Here is a 21770-nt window from a genome sequence, read left to right as displayed (position 1 = left end):
GAGTTGACGTCACATCATGTCGAACCAGCATCAATTTCAAGCGAGGATGTTTAGCAGTAATAATAACTACACAGTGTGTAATAATATTATTCTGTTTTCAAAGCCTAAAGCCAAAATTGTCCATTTGTGGAAATATTGGTTGTGACACAGAGTATAAATAAGCAAATTATTCATCATTCACATAAATTCATGTTGCCATGTGTGCAGTCGACTACTGTACATAAAGAACCTTTTTAGGCAGAGGAGAAGAGCAGCATTGCCTGTAACACAGTAATTGTATTTGCTCACTAGACCAAAAACAATGCGGCTTAGAGTTTTTGAGTCACAGCTGTTGGCAAAATTACCCCAAATTGCCTCAAAATATGTCCATATCTGCTTGAGACTATACAATCCAACACCAGCTAGAGTGTAATTAAACTAAACAAAAGTGATCCTGAGGCTGGTCTTCAGCTTCATCTTATACTCAATAACATGTTAAATAGCTGTCAGCTTTCAAAAACCAGATGTCTTTTAAGTTTGGTGACCCATTTTTCTCTCCAACTTTGGATCACAGCATTTTGTGCTTGCTTGCCCATGGGCGGGGTGCAGCACTGTGTTGTAAAGTTCGTGGTTTGACAGTATTTTATTTTGCAGTGCACTTTACTTACAGTATAATGTGTTGTTATGGAGATGGACACACACAGAAATGTGGTTAGGAGTGGTTGTGTGGTTGGGACTTTTGATGGTCAACATTGAAATTAGCCACTGCTGTTGTGAAGTGGATGTGATAATGATGATTATGTGATTATGTCAATTAAGATAATGATAAGGATGATGAAGGATGTGATAAAACTGATGGCTGGGAGGAGGACAAAGATCAAGAAGATGGTGACTGTAGGGCTGGTGATGATGAATCATGAAAACAAAATACATTTTTAACAGTCAAGGTGTCAGTGAAGTCCTTCTCTCCAAAATACATGCAGAAAGTTAAGAGTTTAATAGATCACAGGTCATTACGCAAGCACACGCGGTTCAATGTGAGCAATAGGGAGAAGCAAGTGACCTTGAGAAAGCCTGAGTCTGTGCAGACTAGGGAATGTAATGGAAAAGGGATGCCACACTGCAATTTGCCAGCCCAGGAATGTTTTTCAAAGCAACGTCCTACTAAGTTTCTCTCTCTTTTTCCTATGTTTGCCTATGCTGTGTGTCAGTTTTCACTCATATTCTCTCTGTCTTCCTCCCAGTTAAAAGTATATTTCAGTTCCTCTGTTTCAGTTCAGATACTTGTCCATCACTCTGTCACCAGCTGCTATTATCTTTCACTTTACTCAGCCACTGACACAGAAACAAACACACACACACACACACCCGTAGCCCTGTTCCATCATCACCACCACCACCACCGTCATCACACCTTTCGTCCAGTTCTGCTTTGTGTTTCCTGAAATCATGTCACATGAGGGCTGTGTATTTAGACTGTAAATTATCTCTAAATGAGAGCATCTGCTAGATGACTTTGTACCTAAGTGTGCATGTATAATGACTTGGCGCAAGTCCTGATTACGTTAGTGGCCTAATTTCTATTAATAAGTGCTGTATCTAGTTGGATTCCTGCATTTTCTTCTCTTTTTTTTGGTTGGAGCTTACAAAAGGCCAGAGGACATATTTGATTCTCAGCATGGTTTGAGCTTAATGTAATGCCTGTTTCAGAAATTAACGGTTGGGACCAACAGTGGTTTATGGGTATAATTCTGGTGGTTCATGTTTTCATTAGTGTGGTTTGCAGGGCAAGAGAATAGATTCCTCATCTAAGGCTTAAATAACATTTTCACAGTTGATGCAATTCAAACAATAGATCTTTTATATTTTAGGGAAGTGGAAATTTAAATATATTATAGGCTGGAGCCAACAGAGTTTTACATAAAATGACTTTGTTTATAGCGTTTTTATAGCTGTGCATTAAAAGGTACAATGTAGCTTCAGAGCCTACGCACACAGCTGCAGAAGCCTGATGTAGGCTACGTGCATCTTGTCAAAAATGTAACTACATGTCAAGACTTCCACGGCTGCAGAAATACACACTGGGACCACAAGCACTGTGATTGGTCAGCTTGTTTTTTTCATGCAAGTTTGTGATGCTGGAAGAGATTGTTGATAGTGACGACAACGCAAAGGCAGTAGAGGAAAGACTCAGTAATCTACAGCTTTCCAGTAACACATCTAGCAAAGCCATCTACACTGCAAACCCTCTGCTCACTGTGAATGATATTAAATGATGTAACTGCTGTTCTACAAGTATGTGCGTAGCCTACTGTCTCTATATCAAAAAGTGAAAGAAAGAAAGTGAACATGTCTGTGGTAAACATACTGTGGTAGTATAATTAAAGCAGGAAATGGACTGATCATGTACGACATATACGTTTAGTGTTGTGGATCATATCTATGTACATATTCTACATTGTTTTAGATTTTTTAATGAAAATCTGGAGTTGCGGAAAGCAAATCGCCAAAGGTTTTGAAGGTCATAAAAAAGTAAAACTACATTTGTGGCACAGTATTGATCAATTTGTAATCAATTAAGTGGTCTGTGTTTGGCTGGTGTGACAACAGAGTTTTGAAAATATCATTATATTTGCATCATTTGAGATCTAGCAGAACTTTAGCAGCTATAAACAACAAATGTCCTATTGTGGATAAAGATAGTTACAAAGAGATACTGATGTGTTCAGACTAGATGTAGAAAAAGAACTTGAGCTCAACATTAAGATCAGTGTTTGACAGTGATGACATGATGAATGCCCTCTATCATTTTGATTTCTTGAGTCCTGGGCTGTTAACGTTGAACCCATCTCTGCCATACATGTGTTGGGAAATGTTGGCTTTAGCATATGCATGTTTAGACTAGCTTGGGTAAAAACTCTATTTTTATATATTTTACAGAAGATTAATGTAGGGGAATCTTACTGTGATCTTTGGAACGTGCTGTTAAAATTAAATTGCTATTTTTGCTCGGTCTGATGGGATCATTCAATCAGCTCTTCATCCTTCTGGGGCATCTCATAACTCTAGTACATTTCACCAAGCTGGCTGGCTGGACAGAGAGGTCTTTTAAGGATTGACTGCCTGTCCCAGGCATATCTCTGTTTCCCCTTTAGTCCCAGACATTTGTAAGCAATATTGGAAATCTTTGTCTCCCGTTCACTTTGACAAAAGGTTCAACTGATGACGTGATGGAACAGATGGTTTTGTCTGTGAATTTTCTAGCAACAAGACTGTTAACATTAGTATAACACCTCATATAATAACAACAAAATCCAATTAAAGTGTGTCAAAGAAATAATATTTAAACCTTGGCTAACACTATGACAAACAGGAGGTGTTACCATGGCACCTCTGTTTGCACAACTCGACAGACAAATGGTCACTGGTTTCCCTTCAACATAACACACAGGAAGGAAGAGATTAATTCAAAGTATAAGAATGCTCTCTCTCCCTGCCTGTGACGCTCTCTCTTTTCGAAAGAACAAGTACCTGTTTCTTCTAAACAGACTGGACAAATTTGAACCGCAGTTGTACTGTGGTTGTAATTTAAGCTTACTCAAGTGAAAGGTGACTGGTATTTATGATGTATAAACATTTGCAGGTCAAACATCTACTTTAAAAAATAAATCTAAACCAGGTTGAAAAGCAAAGTTCTTTAGACATCTAGGTCACTCATTGTTTAAACATTTAAAAGTCCATAAAATGCTGTATATGTAACCCTGGCTAATCAAATATAGCTCTGGTTTTAACTTGTACATCTAGAAGACATGCAAATCACCAAGTGCTCACTTGGATGATTATTATCACAAAGTATAGAAAGTTATTTAAATCAATTTGAAACTTTTCTGACATTATCTGAGTTGTTCCCTTGTGATTAAGTGGCTAAAACGTACAAAGCCTTGCTATACTTTATTCAGTATGGGTGTTTATTAATTTTTGGTTTGAATTGGTTTATTTGAGACATAATGGTGAAGACAATAACATACCGGCATTTCACATTTTTCAGTGTTTTTTCAATAATCTTCTCAGTCAAATAATATTCCTCAGTTTCCTTCTGTCCTGCCTTTAAGGAGACAACTAACATCCGTTCTACTGACAAAGAGAGCTACATAACATCACCCTACATGATTGGGGTATGTGGACAGTATTTAAGATGTTTTCAGTCATTTTATACCCTTTCACGTTTCACTTTCACATTCATTCTCACTCAATTACATACTCAGAGTGAACTGAGACTTGAGACTCATGTCAAACTGTCTTAGCAAGGAGGACTTGAAACTTTTTTTGGACTTAAACTTACCTGAGACTTGAGTCCCTAACAGATTTGACTTGAGACTTAAGGACATGTTCATAACACAGTAAAATCTCATCAATTATGAATAAATAATAGGCGACAAGCAGGCCTTACATAGATATGTAATTGACTTGGGTGTTTGCTTGTCTCAAATGACTCGTGACTTGACTTGGACTTGGCTCAAAAGAATAACAAGTTATGAAATGTAACAAATAAACTATAAAATTTAGTTTTGTTGTGTATTCATATATTTTGTCAGAATTTATCTGAGCAATACTATATAGGTATACCACAGTGTGCACATGAGTCAAAACACAGGATACTGAGTTATCTCGTTTAGTCTCGCAGCTGGGAAGTGGACTCATTTCCCTGGAAAGAAACAAAAAAACAAAACCTCTTGGGATGTCTACAGATTTTTGTTATCTTATGCTGTTTTATCACATCAGCAGTTACCTCATCCTGAATTTCAAATGGAGACTTTGCATTTAAAAAAAAAAAAGCTAATTTAGTGCAGGATGAAGGTTACTTGTGTCAGGGAAACCGACCCCTCATGTCTGCTTTTTTCCTGAGATTTTACTGGAGCAGGTCAACTGTGTTTATGTTTCTGGTAATCTGTGATGTATTTGACATAAATTTGGCTTTCTTTACTGATTTGTAGAGTAGTTATGTTATGTTATTTTAGCCATAAATTTAACTTCGTTAAATTCTAATATTAGTTTTTAAAGCTCTTTAAAGCACTAAAGAATAAGTCTGGTGATATTTTATATTTTTTGTCAATAACTCCCATGAAAAAACATCCAGAAGGGCTAAATGAAGGTCTTGTTTAGATTTTTGAAGTTTCACCTCTCACCCAGAAGGTTTCTTCATATCATGAAAAGACCAAAGCAACAATGAATTGATCCTACTAACAAGTATTTCTGTTTATCCAAAGCCTGATTTAGCTTATTTCTCTGCCCATAGACCTCCATTATAGTCAAAAATTATTCAAAAAATCCATTAATGAGCCACATCTCTGCACTGAGTGACATGTTCCTTCATTACCATGAACATGGGCACTGTAGTTGATTATTTGTCAATCCTGTATCCTGCACCACATCCATGGGTAAAAATAATCCCCAACGAATACACTTTTAATCCTGTCTGAGTAACACTGGCTAAAAACTGCGCATCCAGCTGTTTTCGGAAATTATTTTGCCTTTTAAAAAACTGAAATTATAAATCAGTTTTTAAAGATTTACATTTTCAATCAGAACAAATGAGAGTGATTCTAAGTTAAAAAGTATTGACAGATGTACCAGCACACTGTCTGTTTTGTTCTTTTTATGGGATTTGTTAACAATAACAGAAGTAAAGAATCTCGCCTTATCCTTTAATGGTTTGGCTCTCCAGTAATTTCCGACATACCCACTGACTATAATCCGGTCATCTAGTGGTGGTTTTTGGTTTGGTAGTGGTTACTTCAGTCTTTTCTGTGGAGCAAACTGTCTATGATGTGCATGTGGGTTCCTTATTCTCTTTGGGTGGGTGTTTGCACGTGCATTCTTACTGTAAAGCAGACTGAATTAAATGCAGTAATTACGTAGTGTGTTTCACCCTAATAGGGGAACCATCTCTATCTGTCACTTAGTCCATCAGCTTTTCAGTTTGTCCATCAATCACTCGTGAGGTATTCACACTATGAGCAAAGTTACAAAACAGCCAAGCGTGGTCAGCTACGTTGTTGCCGAGTTGCTGTTGAAATGTTGCTCAAGCACTGATTGATGTGGTTATGTTGTCATGGGTTTGTGTACCATATGCATTTATAATTATCTTTAATAGCTAGTAAACATGATTTAGTATTATTAAGTAACACACTACCACATTTAAAAATGTACGTTACATACCTGGCACTCCCGTAATAGCTGCTACCCTCTGCCAAGCTGTGTTTTATTTTGTTAGTGTCACAGTAAATGAAAAGGGTTAAATAGCACAAGGAACTGGCTAACGGCAAGAATCAGTTTTTCTTCCATTTTTTTAGACGGAACGGAAAAAGGAATTGTGATGAGAGAGAAGGGCAGTGGAAACGGTGAAACAAAAAACATATGATTGATGGACACTTAACTGCATCATTGGAGTGCTGAAAAAAGTTGAGGCCGGCTCAACTTTGATTTTTAGCACGTCACACTTGTCACGTAGCGACAGGTGTCAAGTGTCAGTTTGTAGCATTATGTCACCGGCTTCTACTGAAAATGACTCATAGCCTGTTGCTTTGTCACTGGTAGTGTGAACACAAAGTCAGTCAGACAGATGCAGCTGGGTCATGGGAATGGAATGTCGTGTCATCGTAGCAAATCATTTTGGAGTCAGAGGGAGCACTTCCTGATTCATTCAATGTAACATAACATCAAAAACACGGGGAACTCACCCTAAATCATAATAATCATAAAATATTACCATTACCAAATAATTCCTACTCCGCGTCCTCTGCGGTTCTTTGAACATTACAAGTGATATATTATCAAAAAACACAACCGTGCGTCATGAAACCAGGATGACGCTTTGATTCTTCCATTTAGACATTGTCAGACTACCTAAATTCACGCCAGTTTGACTGATTATTTCCCCTCTACCTCATAACTCGATACATACAATAAAGAATTTGGCCTCTGGTTGTCTTGATCTCTCAGCAGTTTGGATAAACAGTCCTCAAACAGAAGGCATGCTTCTGGTTGACAGAGCAAGGAATTTAGCATTTTTACATTTGTATATGTTTACATATACTGTACATTAGATGTGAAGGATCCAAGCACTGATGTCCACGTTGTTCCGTTGATGAACTTCAAAGAGAAAGAATGAAAGAATGGTATGAGTGAGAATGGGTTCCCAGACAAATACACTAATCCACTAAACCACCAGGACACCCCATTTCATAGAAAAGGGTCTTTGTTCCCAAGGTCAGTCTTTGTGTTGTTATTTGAAGGCCAAATTCTTGGATATCCTTTCTTTGTCTGGTTAAGAAGACCAGAAAAAACACAACCATAAGATAAATGCTTATTTTCTACCTTTCAGTAATTACTGAACAATTACAAAGCACTTAGATAATCCTGTATTTGTTTAGTTTAGTTTATAACCACAGTTAAACATTATGTAACAAAATGGTCTAAGCTCAGTGTCGTACTCTTGGTCGTCATTCATCTCCATTCTCTGAATGTGGTTGAAAGCTCCAAAAAGCTAGTAAGTAGACCTTTTTAAGCTTACATAATGTCAAGAATGAGCTTTAAAGACCAAACAGTTTAACATTTTTAGCCATTTTTTCCATGGTCTGATGGGACTTGGGGTCAGTGCCATCTCATGACCATATATTGGCATCAGTCACTCAGACAGCCTCACAACGGAGCCGTGAGACTGTCTGTGTTAAAATGATGTTTTAAATATACAACTGTTTTCTGATAGATCACTCTGGGTCCTTATTTAGTCTCATAGTATTAGGCCTGTTTTTATAGGCTGATTATTTTTAAATTTGCAAAATATTTTGTGAAAAATAATTGCACATGTGATATATCGTACTATACTATACTACTGTATATGGTTAGTGGTGAAATAATTAGTTTATAAATTAATTTCTTGATCAAAAGAAAATTGACAACACTTTTGATAATTGTTAAATCCATAGTCAAGAAAAGCGAACTTTGTGTGTTGCAGTCTCTAAATGGCACTGTGCTGCTTTTCTGTTTTATATAATTATTATTTGAATATTTTGAGGGTTTGGACTGTTGTTTGTCAAACAAAACAAGCAGCATGAAGACGTCACCTTGCACACTTTTCACTCTTTTCTGATTCTACATATCAGCTGATTAACCAGTTAAATTTCGAAAATTAACAGATTCATCAGTGATGAAAATAACTGCATGTTTCAGCCAGAGTCAACTGTTAACCACCTTTTAGAGTATCAAACTACAGGCCTCCAAAATTATTATACTTTATTGTCTTTTACTAGTTAACTTACTGTTGAAATAAACCTTATCATGAGCTAAACTAACTTTCCACAAACAAACTTTAAAAAAATGTATCATGATTTCCTAGTGGTTATTGTACTGGATGGGTGTCCAAGTTGTCCCTACATAAACTAGACTAAGAGTCTACAGCCATGCTAGTAGCTAAACACAAAGTACAAAGTACAAAATTAAGTTTTGACCTGATGATGGTAGATGAAAAATTAACCAAAGTGACTACAGTTCATCCTGAGGGGGACATGAATGTGTGTATCAAATGTCAATTTCAATTAGGATGAATCTTCTGGAAACCCTGAATATCTGCAGAGAATCACCAAAATTATCAGGATAAAGTTTCAGGAGTACCATGTATATCTGTACCAATTTTCATTTCATTCCATCCGATAGTTGTCAAGACATTTCACAAAAAGTCAAAAATGTCAACCTTATGGTGGTCTTCCTCAAGATACAACAAATGTCTGCACAACGTTTCATGACAATAGTTCCTGAGATATTTCCGTTTAGACCAAAGTGTTGGACTGACTAAGTGACATTGACACCTCAAGGAGTCATGCTGAAAAAAAAAATGAACTTGACATAGACAACACCACAGTATGAGGTCATTGTTCCTCATTATATCTCATTGTTGTTATTGTTTACACAATAGCCATCAGTGGAAAGCCATGACACGGATGTCATTTTTTTCTCCTCTCTCTGTTTGGCTTCTCGTAAATGCACAAAACACCCGTCATGACACCTGTACCCCGGCTATCTTAGCTGGCTGTAAAGACTCTCTCAAGAGGATGTGACTCAGCTCATAGTCAGAGAGGAGGTGATGTGTTGGTTTAACAGAAGTAGAAAACATGAATAGAGCACTGGTTTGAACTCCCTGACTGGTGAGATAGCTGAAAACATACCATGTGCTTTTGATAGATCACAAGTCGGGTTCAACCAGTCTATTCCCACTGCATGCACTAAAAAACAACTAAATTCTTGAGAACAGTCTTGGCATAAAAAACAGACTATTGGTCTTTTCTGTCTTGATAGAAAGCCTTTTTGGACTGATGGGTCTTGGAAGTATTTCCTGGCCCTGTGAAGATGTTAGCTTTTTGAATTTCCATTGCACTGTGAATCATCTTCATCTACAAAGTTAATAAGAAGCTTTTTATCTTTTGTTGAAGATAAAGAAAAAAAAAGACTGGACAGTTGTGAGGTGTGTGTGTGTGTGTGTGTTTGTGTGTGTGTGTGTGTGTGTGTGTGTGTGTGTGTGTGTGTGTGTGTTGTTCTCACCTGCACTGGCTCCAGAATTAGTTGTCTCTGCACGTGACTGTAACACAAAAAGCGGTGGATTAACCTGAGGGCAGAAGCAGTCAAGCATTCAGTGCATGGTGCACAGTGCAGGCATGCATGTATACACAATACACTGTCATTTACCTTTGATCTTTTCTGTTCATTCTTTTTTTTTACAGTATTTTTTAGTGTATCATTGTGACATGTTTATAAACTGAAATTTGAAAAGGAAATTATGCATAGAAAATGCTTTGCAGTTATTGTACCATGTCAATAATTCAGCATAAACATACTCACTACACCAAAATGTTGTGCTGTGTGAGACAGTATAGGCTTTGCAGCGCAGATGTTTTGTAAAAAGTAAGCTGTACAGTGTCTGACTTTAAGTCATATTTTAGCTGAAAGATAATTTTACAGCTTCCCACTCTCCACTGGCTCAGAATTCTGCAGAAAACACAAGACATGATTCACACATTACACCAACTTGGGCTTCTCTCCATAACCCCTTGATCAAAATCTAACTTTTGACATACAAAGTATTACTTGGTGCGTGGACCCTATGTACCTAAAAGAGCTGTTTTGCTCTCTCACCACTGGGAGGAGCCTCTGGTTTTCAGAGCAGGGACTTCTGGGGGTTTCAAAGAAAAATTGTGACAACTAAAGGTGATCCTTATTTTGATGTTGTTGTCCCTCAAATTTGTAACTATGTCCTGCAAATTCTCCTGGAAGTACATAGTATCTATTTAAAATTTACTTACCCTCTGTCAATCTGTCTGTTTTAATTTGTATTACTGATTGCGCCTTCAGCACTGATGATGACATGATGTTTTTGTAAGACCCGGCTTCCCATCATTTCTATAAAAAAAAAACGCCATCTCTGCTTCACATCACACTTTCTCAAGGGGTAGAAAACCACAAGAAATTCCACCCATTCTTTCCCATATACTCTACAAATGATTTGCAAGAAAGCAAACTGTCGTTGGCGTTAATATTGACGTAAGCCTCTAAAGCACATCGTTCATGTGCGGTGAAATAAAATACATACATAAAGCGGTAAGGCCGTCGCATTTGATGAAAATGAAAGCCTTCTACAACAGCCTTTATCACAATCTAATAAAGGAATACTGCTGCAACTAGAGACAGTTTATCAGAGCTATTACATCTGCACAGTGCCTTGTAGGTCTTTCCTTTGGAAAATCCTCTTGCTTAGATTAAGCGATTGGTTTTTCATACCAGATGTCAATACAATAAACAGAAGAGGAGCTTTGTAGAAGCAGTGATTAAAAAAATACTCAACATAACTGAATACTCAGTTCCAAAGAAATTTGTGACCTTTCCACAAACATTGGATGTTTTGTTGGAAAAAAAAAAGTTTAATATTGTGTTCATTTGTTGAAGTTTGTATTGTAACCAGCACCCGCTCTCCTGGTGTGTGTTTACTATACAAAAAGAGCGGGGGATTGCCATCATTGCAGATCAAAGTCATAAAAGGGAGGGAATTACAGAAACTCAAACCTCAGTGGAAATTATGAAGAAAAATAAGTCACACGCAAGGTTTGTTTGCATCACAGCCAATAAAACTTCGCAGGGATATCTCCTACTCTTATGCTCCCCTTTCCTCAAGATGCATTAATGAGATCCTACTTCTCCCATTCCTCCACTTTCTCCTCCTCATGGACGTAGGAGCCTCTGTCTCACTAATTCCTCTCAGAAAATGAACACTGTGCACCAAACCATGTCACTATGACCTCTCCTGCCCGGTCATGTCAAGTCTATTCATGTATATATATGTGTGTGTCTAATTACAGTATCTGTGTGAAAGCAGCTTTTCTCTTAAGGGGAAGTTGGTAGTACATGTGAAAGAATTCCCCTTCCCCTTTTATCATCCTCTGTTTTTAAATCCTAATCAAGACCGAAGAGGGCACTCAGTAATGAAAACAAAATGTTATCAGAAAAAGAGAGAGTCAGAGAGACTTCATGTTGTTTTTAAGATTTGTTAAGGTCAGAGTGGCAGCCTCCGTTGGAAAAACTTTTTGCTGAAATTGCAGGAAAGCCAAGGCACTTGCTGTAGATTAATTTCAGTGTTGAGTTTAGTTATTTATCCTTATCAAGATATTTCTGCTAACTCAAACACTGAGCATCCATAATAATGCTACCACTTGGATCCCTCAAACCTTAAAACTAGCTCCACTATTTTTTATTTCTCTCTTCTTTCACGCTATGATAGAAAAAAATGGTACAGTTTGTTAAATATCTTAAAAACTGCGTGTTTGTCTGTTTTCAGTTTCGATGTCGAGAATGGCCCATCTGCCAGCTGCAGCCCTCTGGACCCCCAGGCCTCCCCCGGCTCTGGTCTGGTCCTCCACACTAACTTCCCCGGTCATAACCAGCGCAGAGAGTCCTTCCTCTATCGCTCTGACAGTGACTATGATCTGTCACCCAAGTCCATGTCACGAAACTCCTCCATTGCCTCTGAACTGTAAGTAGAAACTCATGCAAATAAGCACAGCAGACATACACTCATTGCACAAGTATGTACATGCCTGTGTGAAGCAAGCACACACAGACAGATGTACAGTGTAAGCTGGCATACACATACATTTCTTGGAAGATAACGCATTACAGTTTAATTTATTACACATGCGCACTTGTGTTAAGTCAGTCAGAAGTCCTCAAAACACATTTTCAATAGAGCAAGATTTCTCAGGAGTATCAAGTATTTATTGCAACATGTCAAAGTGAAGTTAAAATATACTCAATTTATAATGTACTATGTCATTTTTAGGATGGCAGATTTATAAACACTGTTAACTTCCCTCTTTCAGATGCACATATTCATTCTTTCATTTACCCACTACATCATTGACTCACCTTTGGCCTATATACTCAACAAGTGACTCCTAGAGTTTGGATAGTGTCTGCACTTACACTGAAACCACAACAGTGCTTAACTGTGCTGACTACTTTGCATCTATGACACTGTGTATGTCACAGAGCAGAAAGTCAACACAGCACAGTCAGCACAGTATAATAAGAATTACATGGAGAGGGAAGTACTTTATTAATTTTACTGAGAGTAAATGAAGATGCTTCGATATCATATACATATTTTACAGGTAATTTAAAGATTAGAGCTTAACTACAGCATGTATTATCTTGGCATGTTGAAGGTTTTATGCTCAGATGTTTTATGTATGTAAATGTACCTAAGTTTCACATGTTAACCAGATGTTAAGGGCTCACTGTTATACTGTATACCCTGTATACTTTTCAACACTGGCATAAGCATATAAAAATAGCTGTACAGAGAGACTTACAGTTGCTACATTAGTGGAATGAGAATCTTATTTTGTGTGACATATTTATATCTTTTATTCATTTTTTGACTATTGACTGTGAGTCTGCCTTAAAGTCAGTGAAATTACTATCACAATATTAATATGAATGTATTTTTTTAGGAAAAATCACATATGATGTTAAAATTGCATAACACCAAACAAAACTGTGCAATGCAAAATGTTAACATCCACATGTTTTCCATTTTCATTTGCACTTTAAATCATTTAAAACATACAAGCTGTTTAAAACAATAACGTGATTTGATATACTGTCACTATACAATTCTGCTAATGCACAATAATATCTCAAAATATAATTTATTTTTGATGATAGTTGTTGCGGTTTGTCTTTTAATGATGGAGACCTAGCTCCTCTGACCTCTTATCATTAAAGTACATAACTAGATGTACAGCAGGCTGCTCCTGCACTCCTGCTCTGCCCCCCAGTGGATGATCTGATGATAGATATGTAGTGGGTGTGGGAGTAAGTGCAGTGGTCCCTCAGTGACCACTGATGATGACTCCATCTTGTGTAACATGACGATGATTTGAAGCCCACAGGAGAGTATTTCAGTATTTTGTCTCAGTTCACAAAAACCGGTTACTTTTAGAACGTGCCATACAAGGTTACGTCTGAGGACTCCTGTTTTTGACCGGTGACCTTCCTTCCATACTCCTCTCCCTCTTTGGAGTCCATTTCTGTCAGTTAATTATAGTAATGAGACTGCCTGGGTCATGGTAGTCATTGTTGATACTTCACATATTTCCTTTTGACCAAGGCCATGCTGGCAGCAAGCACTTAGCAAACAAGTTTCACACAATAGCAAAACCTAATATATGATGTATTTGAACACTTTTCTTACTACATCTTTCTTTTTTTGTGTGTTTCCAGACATGGCGATGACCTGATTGTGACGCCTTTTGCTCAGGTAAATATTTCACTGCTCTAAAGTCTGTTATTTTTCTACATGGGGGGGACGACACAGTAGAGTACCCTAACACTGATTAAGCAAATGTAAAAATATCAACATCCAAAGCTCAGAGTTCAAACAAGCATAGCATTAATATATAATCTTGTTCAGCTCTATATGGTCAATATACCACAACAGGTGTCTGCACTTTAAAGAAAGCAAACAAATGCTGCTAAATATAGTACAAAGGAAACTAATGATTGTCTCTCCTTTTGTCTGTCTAGGTTCTGGCAAGCCTCCGAAGTGTAAGGAATAACTTCACTGTACTGACCAATGTCCAGTGTGCCTCCAGCAAGTAAGTGTAACTGAATCAATTATTTTCTTACTGAGTGAATAGTTACTTCAGTGCTTCTGACAACATTAGGGAAACACTTATTGTACACTCTTAAATTCAGAGTAGCCAGTTTACAATAAAATATCAGCTTTGTATTTTATTGTAAGCCATCGTACAGGCCTCATAAGAGTGTTATGAATTATGTTGAAGTCCACTTAGAGACAAACTTGGGATTGTTATGTTTTTAGATTCCTCGCTGGCTGTGGGACAAATGTTTTTTTAAAGATTACTCTTAAATATTAATATAAAAATCAAAAAGATTACTCTTAAACATTATTATAAAAATCAAAAAGATTATATAATAAAAACTTTATGAAGTAAACTTTTAAGTGGAAATACATAAAACTCTACTACATACTTCTGCATAATGATTTAGCTTTTTCTTCACTCTTAAAAGCACAGATAATCTCAGGCTGCAGTTCCATAATTTAACCACAAGGTGGAAGTATTGCACTTTAAACAGACTGAGGTGTGAGGTGTGACATCTGATGCTGCAGCTCCCAGCTTCCCACCATTCACAGTTGAGCAGCTAAAGTAGTCCAGCAAACACATCACATCACATGCTTTGAACAAAGACACAACATTAAAATCCTCATGTGGACTTTAAAACATTGTAAAGAGCTTTGATTTAATAACTAACTGAAAGTAACTTTATATCCATCATTTGTCTTTTGCCTCTTGAGAAACTAAAGAATAGCTTCCTTCTATGTGACAGTCAATTAAAATGCTCTACAAGGAATTGCTCTGTTGTGGTGAAGCGTGCAGGCACACACACACACACAAATGCACACACATAAACTACTCACACAGATGGAAGGCCTCATTGGTATGCATTTAAAGTATTTGTTGTCCCCACTGCATTTATTCTGCACTACTTCAGTGGTCACTGAATCATATTATTTTCTTATATATAATGAGTAGGACTAAAAAATAAAAATAAACATGTCTCATAGACTGAAGAATATACATGGTTTACTCAAACTGAACCCAAACTTTACAAATCATTTGAACAGTGCAGTGATAACATGTGTTATTATAGGCCTCTTGTAGTCAGATTTTTTTAAAAAAATAGTTTAATTCTGGTTATGGTGCATGTTATAAGCAACACTCTCCTTTTCTGTAGTTTTATCTAACTTTTGCAATCCAGTGCCCTTCTGTTTCTTCCAATATTTCATCATTGTTTTTTTCAAAGTAAGGCTGTTTCCAAGGTTTCACATCATTACAGTCCAGTTTGACGACAAAAAGTCTAATGAAAGCAATATAATTCTTTAAGAGACTGCGGATGCAGATACATAGGAAATGTGTATGTAGGGCACCTTTTCCTCTATTCTTCACTGTGTTGGCTTATGTGTACGTGAGTCATTTTCTAAGGATGCTAAGAGCTTTCTCCTTTTGCTGTATGTACAAGCACTCAGTTTGCTGTTTATGTGTGGGTGAATGTAGGTCAGACAGGCTTCAGGTATTCAATGCAGCAAAGACTGAACACATAAGCATGCTGGCATGGACACGGATGTTAATGCACACACATACTGAATTAATTTCACACACAAGATCAGTCAGATAATCAATGAATGCCTGCTGAAAGGAAATTTGCCATTACAATGTTAGCTCTTCTCCCCTGTTGCTGTGACTCTCTCTCTCTCTCACAGACACAAACACAGATCCTGCTCAGCCTTTTGTTCCTTTCAGATATTAACTGTTTACTTGAATTAATGCTTTCATGTTTATTTTTTTAGCACTGAGAACATTACATCCACCAGTGCCAGCATTTATAACCTCGGCTAGTTTGCAACACTTGTCTTTTGATGTGCCTATACACAAATACACACCGCTCAACAAGAAACATACAACCATAAAACATAGAAACAACAAACTGTAATTCAGTTAGTCGTTTATTGCAATGATAACACACAATTTAGTTAGGTGGTGTGATTCTGGCTCATGTGATGCTCTGGAAAACATTTCAGCAAGCTTGATACAGAGTGTCACTGAGCTCACAAACCCACATCCCGTTGAGATACATATTATTTGATGAACATGAACATACTGGAGTTCAATTGCTGAAAGCAGAAATAACTAAACTGAGAACCAAATGTTTGCAAGGATTGCCTAGTGTTAAGATAGGACATGGACATATTGTATATGATTGGATGTTATATGGAACATATGTGACTATGAAGCAACTTCTGTGCTCGCCTGAACTACTAAAACGTTCAACTACATTGAAAATACCATTTTGGGAAATTCGCATATTTGTTCTTGACAAGAGTTAGATGAGAAGAAATTCTCACATCTGTACAGTAAATGTGAATCTACCAGCCAGCAGCAAGTTAGCTTAGCTCATCATAAAGACTGGAAACATGAGGAAACAGCTAGCCTGGCTCTGTCCAAAGGTAACAAAATCGCCCCTAAAACTCACAAAACTCAACTATTAAAAATGGCAAATTGCTGTTTTCATTTTGCTCATGTGCCATGCTAGTATTTCTTGGCCAGGTGCTGCCTACCAACCTCACGGTGACGACAAGACTCCAGGAAGGTAAACTGACAGGCAGATTTTATAACCTTTGGACAAAGCTATGCTAGTAGTTTCCCTCTGTTTCCAGTCTTTGTGCTAAGCTAAGCTAACCAGCTGCTGGCAGTAGCTTAATATTAATATATATGCATGTTTCCCAAAATGTCAAACTATTCCTTAAAGTTCTGTTGAGTTCCACACAATAGAGAAAGAAGTCTGTCATATTTAAAGGGGCAGTTCCACCAAATTACTGACCCTATAAACTTACACAAGTGAGAAAAGGTTTTTTGTAATTTGAGTGAGCTGACCCTTTGAAGATGAAGATCACATTATGTACGTACTGTAGGGTGTTTTCCATTTGTAACATCTTTCTTTTTTCTCTCTGTCCTTCCTTCTTTCAGGAGGTCTCCTGCAGCCACGACTCAGCCCCCAATCACCAGAGTTTGTCTCCCAGGTAAGACACTGAGAGGAATGTCCTGCTACGTGTTTGACTTTTGTAAAGCGGCGTGAAGAACACGTCTTTCTTTATCTATCTGGTTTACATCTGGCTCAAACATTTTTCTGCCACCATGTCTTTTTCATTTTTCCTTGTTCTCATTATTGCCTCCTTCTCCCTTGCGCTCGCGTACGTGACGACTTTCACTTTTTACGCCATTCGTCTCCAGCTCCAACATTGTAGTCCAGACTATTTTGTCATCAAGCTCATTAACCTTGTTCAAACACAATTGAACTGGTAGTTCAGAAAAACACACACGCACTAACACACACACACACACACACAGTCACACACACACAGTAGGTCTATTAAACCAGCTCACTCAAAGATAACAAAGATAACGGCAAACCTCCCTCTTTTTCTTTGATCATATTTGATTTTAAGCAGCTGTGTGTGTGTGTGTGTGTGTGTGTGTGTGTGTGTGTGTGTGTGTGTATGTATGTCATAGGCTACTTTCGGGAACAAATGTCTGACTAAAGACCAGTAAATTGGGTATGGCTTGTCCAACTGGGGACAAAAGCCATGTCCCCAAGCTGATTTTTGGGTCAGTGGTTATGGTTAGGGTTAGGGTAAGTCTCCAGGAAATGAATGTAAGTCTATGTCATGTTCCCAAAAGTGACCTAAGTAAACGTAAGTGTGTGCGTTTGTGTGTGTGCGTGCGTGTGTGTGTGTGTGTGTGTGTGTGTGTGTGTGTGTGTGTGTGTGTGTGTGTGTGTGTGTGTGTGTTTGTGTGTACACGTCTACACCAGTAAGAGGCAGTGTGAGTACGTGTGTGCATGCACGCAGACATGCAAGTTTGTGTGTGTGTGTGTGTCTGTGTTTTTGCAAAGTTGATTTTACTTGTGAATATTTTTCTTTTTGAATTTATTTTTCTTTTTTAGTGTAATAGTTGGATCTGTGTCCGCCCGCTGGCTCAGCCAAGGCCATTTGCTACACACACATACACTCATACACAGAGAAACGTAACAAGGTGAATGTGGTTGTGCTTATACTCTATGTGAAATTGAATCTACATATACAAATAGTGCATTTTTGCGTGTTCTGTGTGTGTGTGAACACAGTGAATTGAGAGGGAATGAGGGGGCTTTCCTTCCCAATGTGAGCCACAACAATAATGAAAATGACATTGTCATAACTAAAATGAATAGAAACATTAATAATTATTATGTATGAATATGTAAAATTAACATATAATAGATTTTCAGAACAAATATGTTACAAGAAAATAAATCTCACTTCACAGATCTGTCCTTCTTTCAGTCTGCTGATTTGAGCTGCACCACTCAAGAGAATAAAATGGTGCATTCATCATGACAGAGCGATGTATCTTTAAATAATCTCAAATTCTTATACTTGTGTTTATTTTCCAATCAGCAGCACATGAACGTACAGCCAGGCATTTCACTGTGACATCAGAGCTCACCTCACAGCCTGCAGCTACACCTTCCTGGCAACTTGCAGAGACCTCACTGTTAAAACTATGCAGAGCTGAAATCTAAGGCCATGCAAACTGTACCGGTGTTTTAAAGCGATACTACACCCAGAATCTGTCTTTTTTTAATTTCAAGCATTCACCTCCTGTAGACCTGAATGGTGGTTAGTAAAGTGTGTACTCACATAATTATATAAGAAGAACTTTTTTATGTTAGAAAACAAAGTAACAAATCCTGCTTCTTGTAGAAACTTCTCATATTTATGCTGACCATCCATTTTTCTCACTGTCCATGCATATGCTCAGTACTTTATGTCACAAACACACAGGTTATCCAACATATGGTTAACCCCTGCCTTTCACTTTCTTTGTGAACAAACCAAAAACAGAACAGAAAGAGAATATTGTGTTTATGTTGCAAGACTATTATTTTAGTCTTTAATGAGACATGACTTAATTTAAATGCAAGAGTTTGCACACTGTGTAATAAACACTGAAAGTGGCATAACTTGTCATGAGATTAGAAGTAGAATTTTGCACGTGACTAATAAAAATGTGTATAGCATGCATGCTTCTGTTTTTTATTGACTATCAATTCTAAGAAGCGGTGCTAAAATCTCTCCTCATTCTTTGAGAAAACAAAGTATGAGAGCTTTAACCTCATATCAGTAGACAGATGTTCCCACACTCTGCACAGATAATTGAAAACAGTGTCACCATCATGTCTCTATTGTGTAAAGAGAGACAGAGATGAGCATGTGAAACCGAGAACAGAGAGCGTAGTTAACCATCAAATACCAAACATTTTTTACATAAAACCAACTCGGGCCAGAAAGAACATCAAAGAAAAAGTAGTGAAATGAAGCCTCAGTCAGTTCAGCCAAGATAACAGTGTTTTCTTTTTCATAAAAAACAAGTGTAGAGGTTTTTTTTCATATGTTATAGCGCATTTAGTCATTTCCAACAAAATTACTGCATGTGTCCCTTGCTGTATTTATTAAAAAAACACACCCACACAAGTTTCATTCTCCTTATGTTCAGACTGTCGGCATCGACTATGAAGACTTGAATCAAATCTCATACTGTTGATGTACTGTTATTTGTTTTAACTGCTTTCATTTATCACCCAAAAATAATCCAGAGAAAGGAGAAATAAAAACATGAAGAAAAAGACGACTTAATATTTAAATCTTTAGGTTTATGTTGTTGAAAAGGAAACAACAGTCTGCGTGTGTGTGCGTGTGTGTGTGTGCGCATGTGTATGTGTGGTGAGAATAACCACCAGTTAACACAATGATATATGTGATCAAGTATTTCGGTCTATGATGGTATTTTAACTTTGCTGTGCAATTTTGCAATTGTGGATTGACAAGGTGTCTGATTTGAATGACTGTTTATCATGGCTCATATGCATCACTGTGAGTAATATGTGTGTGTGTGTGTCTGTGTCTGTGTGTGTGCTGCGGGGAGGTGTTCCTGTGGCTCTGATTGACGTCAGCATGCCTGTATGTGGCTTCTGTTGACTTCCTGTCAAAGCAGATGGACTGAGTTTTCACTTCCTCCTTCAGAACCGCAGCTCATCAGGTGCTCTGAGTTGGTGTGTTTGTGTTTGTGAGTGCGTGTGTATGTGTGTGTGTGTGTGTGTGCTCCATAACGTTTAATATGACCTTTCTGTGTAAGGGCAAAAAAGGTCGTCACTAGATTATGAGTTACAAGCCACTTTATCCTTTTTGCTAAGGTCGCTGAGTTTAAATATTATTGACTCTGTTAGTGAACAGTCCACTCCGTCATCTATTTGAAAAAAATGTCTGCAGTGTTCTCCTCGTGTAGTTTTGGCCTGCGTTCACTCTGTCGACTGTTTTTGATCATTGCGATCATCGTCACAACCTGGCTAAAGATTGACATGAGATTTATGTATTTTAGATCTAATGTGTCTCAAAACGTTGAGGCTGCCGTTTTGTCATTTTATATTATTTTCAACAAAATGAGGAATTTATCCTACTAAAAAGTACTGTCTGTGCAGACTTTGACTGCACAGACAGTACCTTAAACCTCTAGTTATACCTCTGTGACAGAGCCAAACTGTTGCATTTTCATGATATGTTCCTTCATTATAATAAAAAGCCAGTGCAGGGTATTCCTCTGAGCTTATTAAAGAAAACAAAGCAGTGTAAAGACATACAGTATCCATATGCCCACTATGAGCATTATGGGGACATGGTTACTGTACATCTTTGCTCTCCAGACACTGAAAATGTTGAGTTGTTGTAGAATAAACTAAGAAAGAAGATATCTCCTATAATATGCAATATCATGCAATAATATTGCTCTTTTATATGTTTTCGCTAATCCAAGTGTCAGCTCCTGCACACTGTTGATGAAACTTACGGTCATTTTATTGAATAGCTATGTTTTGGTAAATGTCTGACAAATGAAGCTTAACTTTGATGAAACCTAGCTATTCATTAGATTTACTATACCAGAAGTGCATGCAGGATCTGATTTTTGTCATTGGACATTATTTATTCTTACATGCACCTGCCTGAATACGGGTGTGCAAAGATCACTTTTATAGGAGTTAGCACAAGAGGGTACAAACTATTTTATTTACTGCGGCTACACAGTTAGCAGGATCAATCCCTGACATATTAGGGATTAATTTAAAAGACTTTTTTTTAAAATAGTTGCATACATACTTATATAGTAAACTTAATATAATGATGCCAGCAGACACGGGGCAAATTAACAAGTGATTTTAAAGATCAAAATGGTAAATGCTTCGTATCACATACTGTAGAAGTTTGATTGTGAGCAGTCAACACCTGCTCAGCACAGACTCTTCCCTCAACTCCTGTGATCCCACTGCTTTCCCATGATCTCAGGCCACATCCCTCCCCTGAAAAAAATCCCCTATTCACACATACACCATCACATACGTCCACAGCCACATAATCCTCTCTCTCTCTATCTCCCCATAAGTCTTAATGTTTCCTTCTCATTCATCTGTTTCTCTCTCTCTCTCTATTGAAGGCGGAGGGGGCGGAGGGGGAGGGCAGGAAGTGTGAGGCAGGAAGAGAAGATCAGATAATTCCTGTTTTGCTGTCTCTAAAC

The 21770-nt window shown here is 37.6% G+C and overlaps 1 protein-coding gene across 3 annotated transcripts in view; it reads left to right on the top strand.

Annotated features, from left to right (window-relative positions):
• pde4ba (phosphodiesterase 4B, cAMP-specific a) overlaps positions 1–21770 on the top strand; it is a 190718-nt gene that overhangs the window by 114642 nt on the left and 54306 nt on the right. For all 3 annotated transcript variants that reach the window (XM_067596451.1, XM_067596452.1, XM_067596453.1), the window contains 4 exons: positions 11861–12055; positions 13807–13843; positions 14110–14180; positions 17133–17185. In XM_067596451.1, the coding sequence (XP_067452552.1) occupies positions 11861–12055; positions 13807–13843; positions 14110–14180; positions 17133–17185 (356 nt within the window). The remainder of the gene's footprint in view (positions 1–11860; positions 12056–13806; positions 13844–14109; positions 14181–17132; positions 17186–21770) is intronic.

The sequence above is a fragment of the Thunnus thynnus genome, chromosome 8, assembly GCF_963924715.1.
Source record: "Thunnus thynnus chromosome 8, fThuThy2.1, whole genome shotgun sequence".
NCBI lineage: Eukaryota > Metazoa > Chordata > Actinopteri > Scombriformes > Scombridae > Thunnus > Thunnus thynnus.
This window is presented reverse-complemented; position numbering and strand designations above follow the sequence as displayed.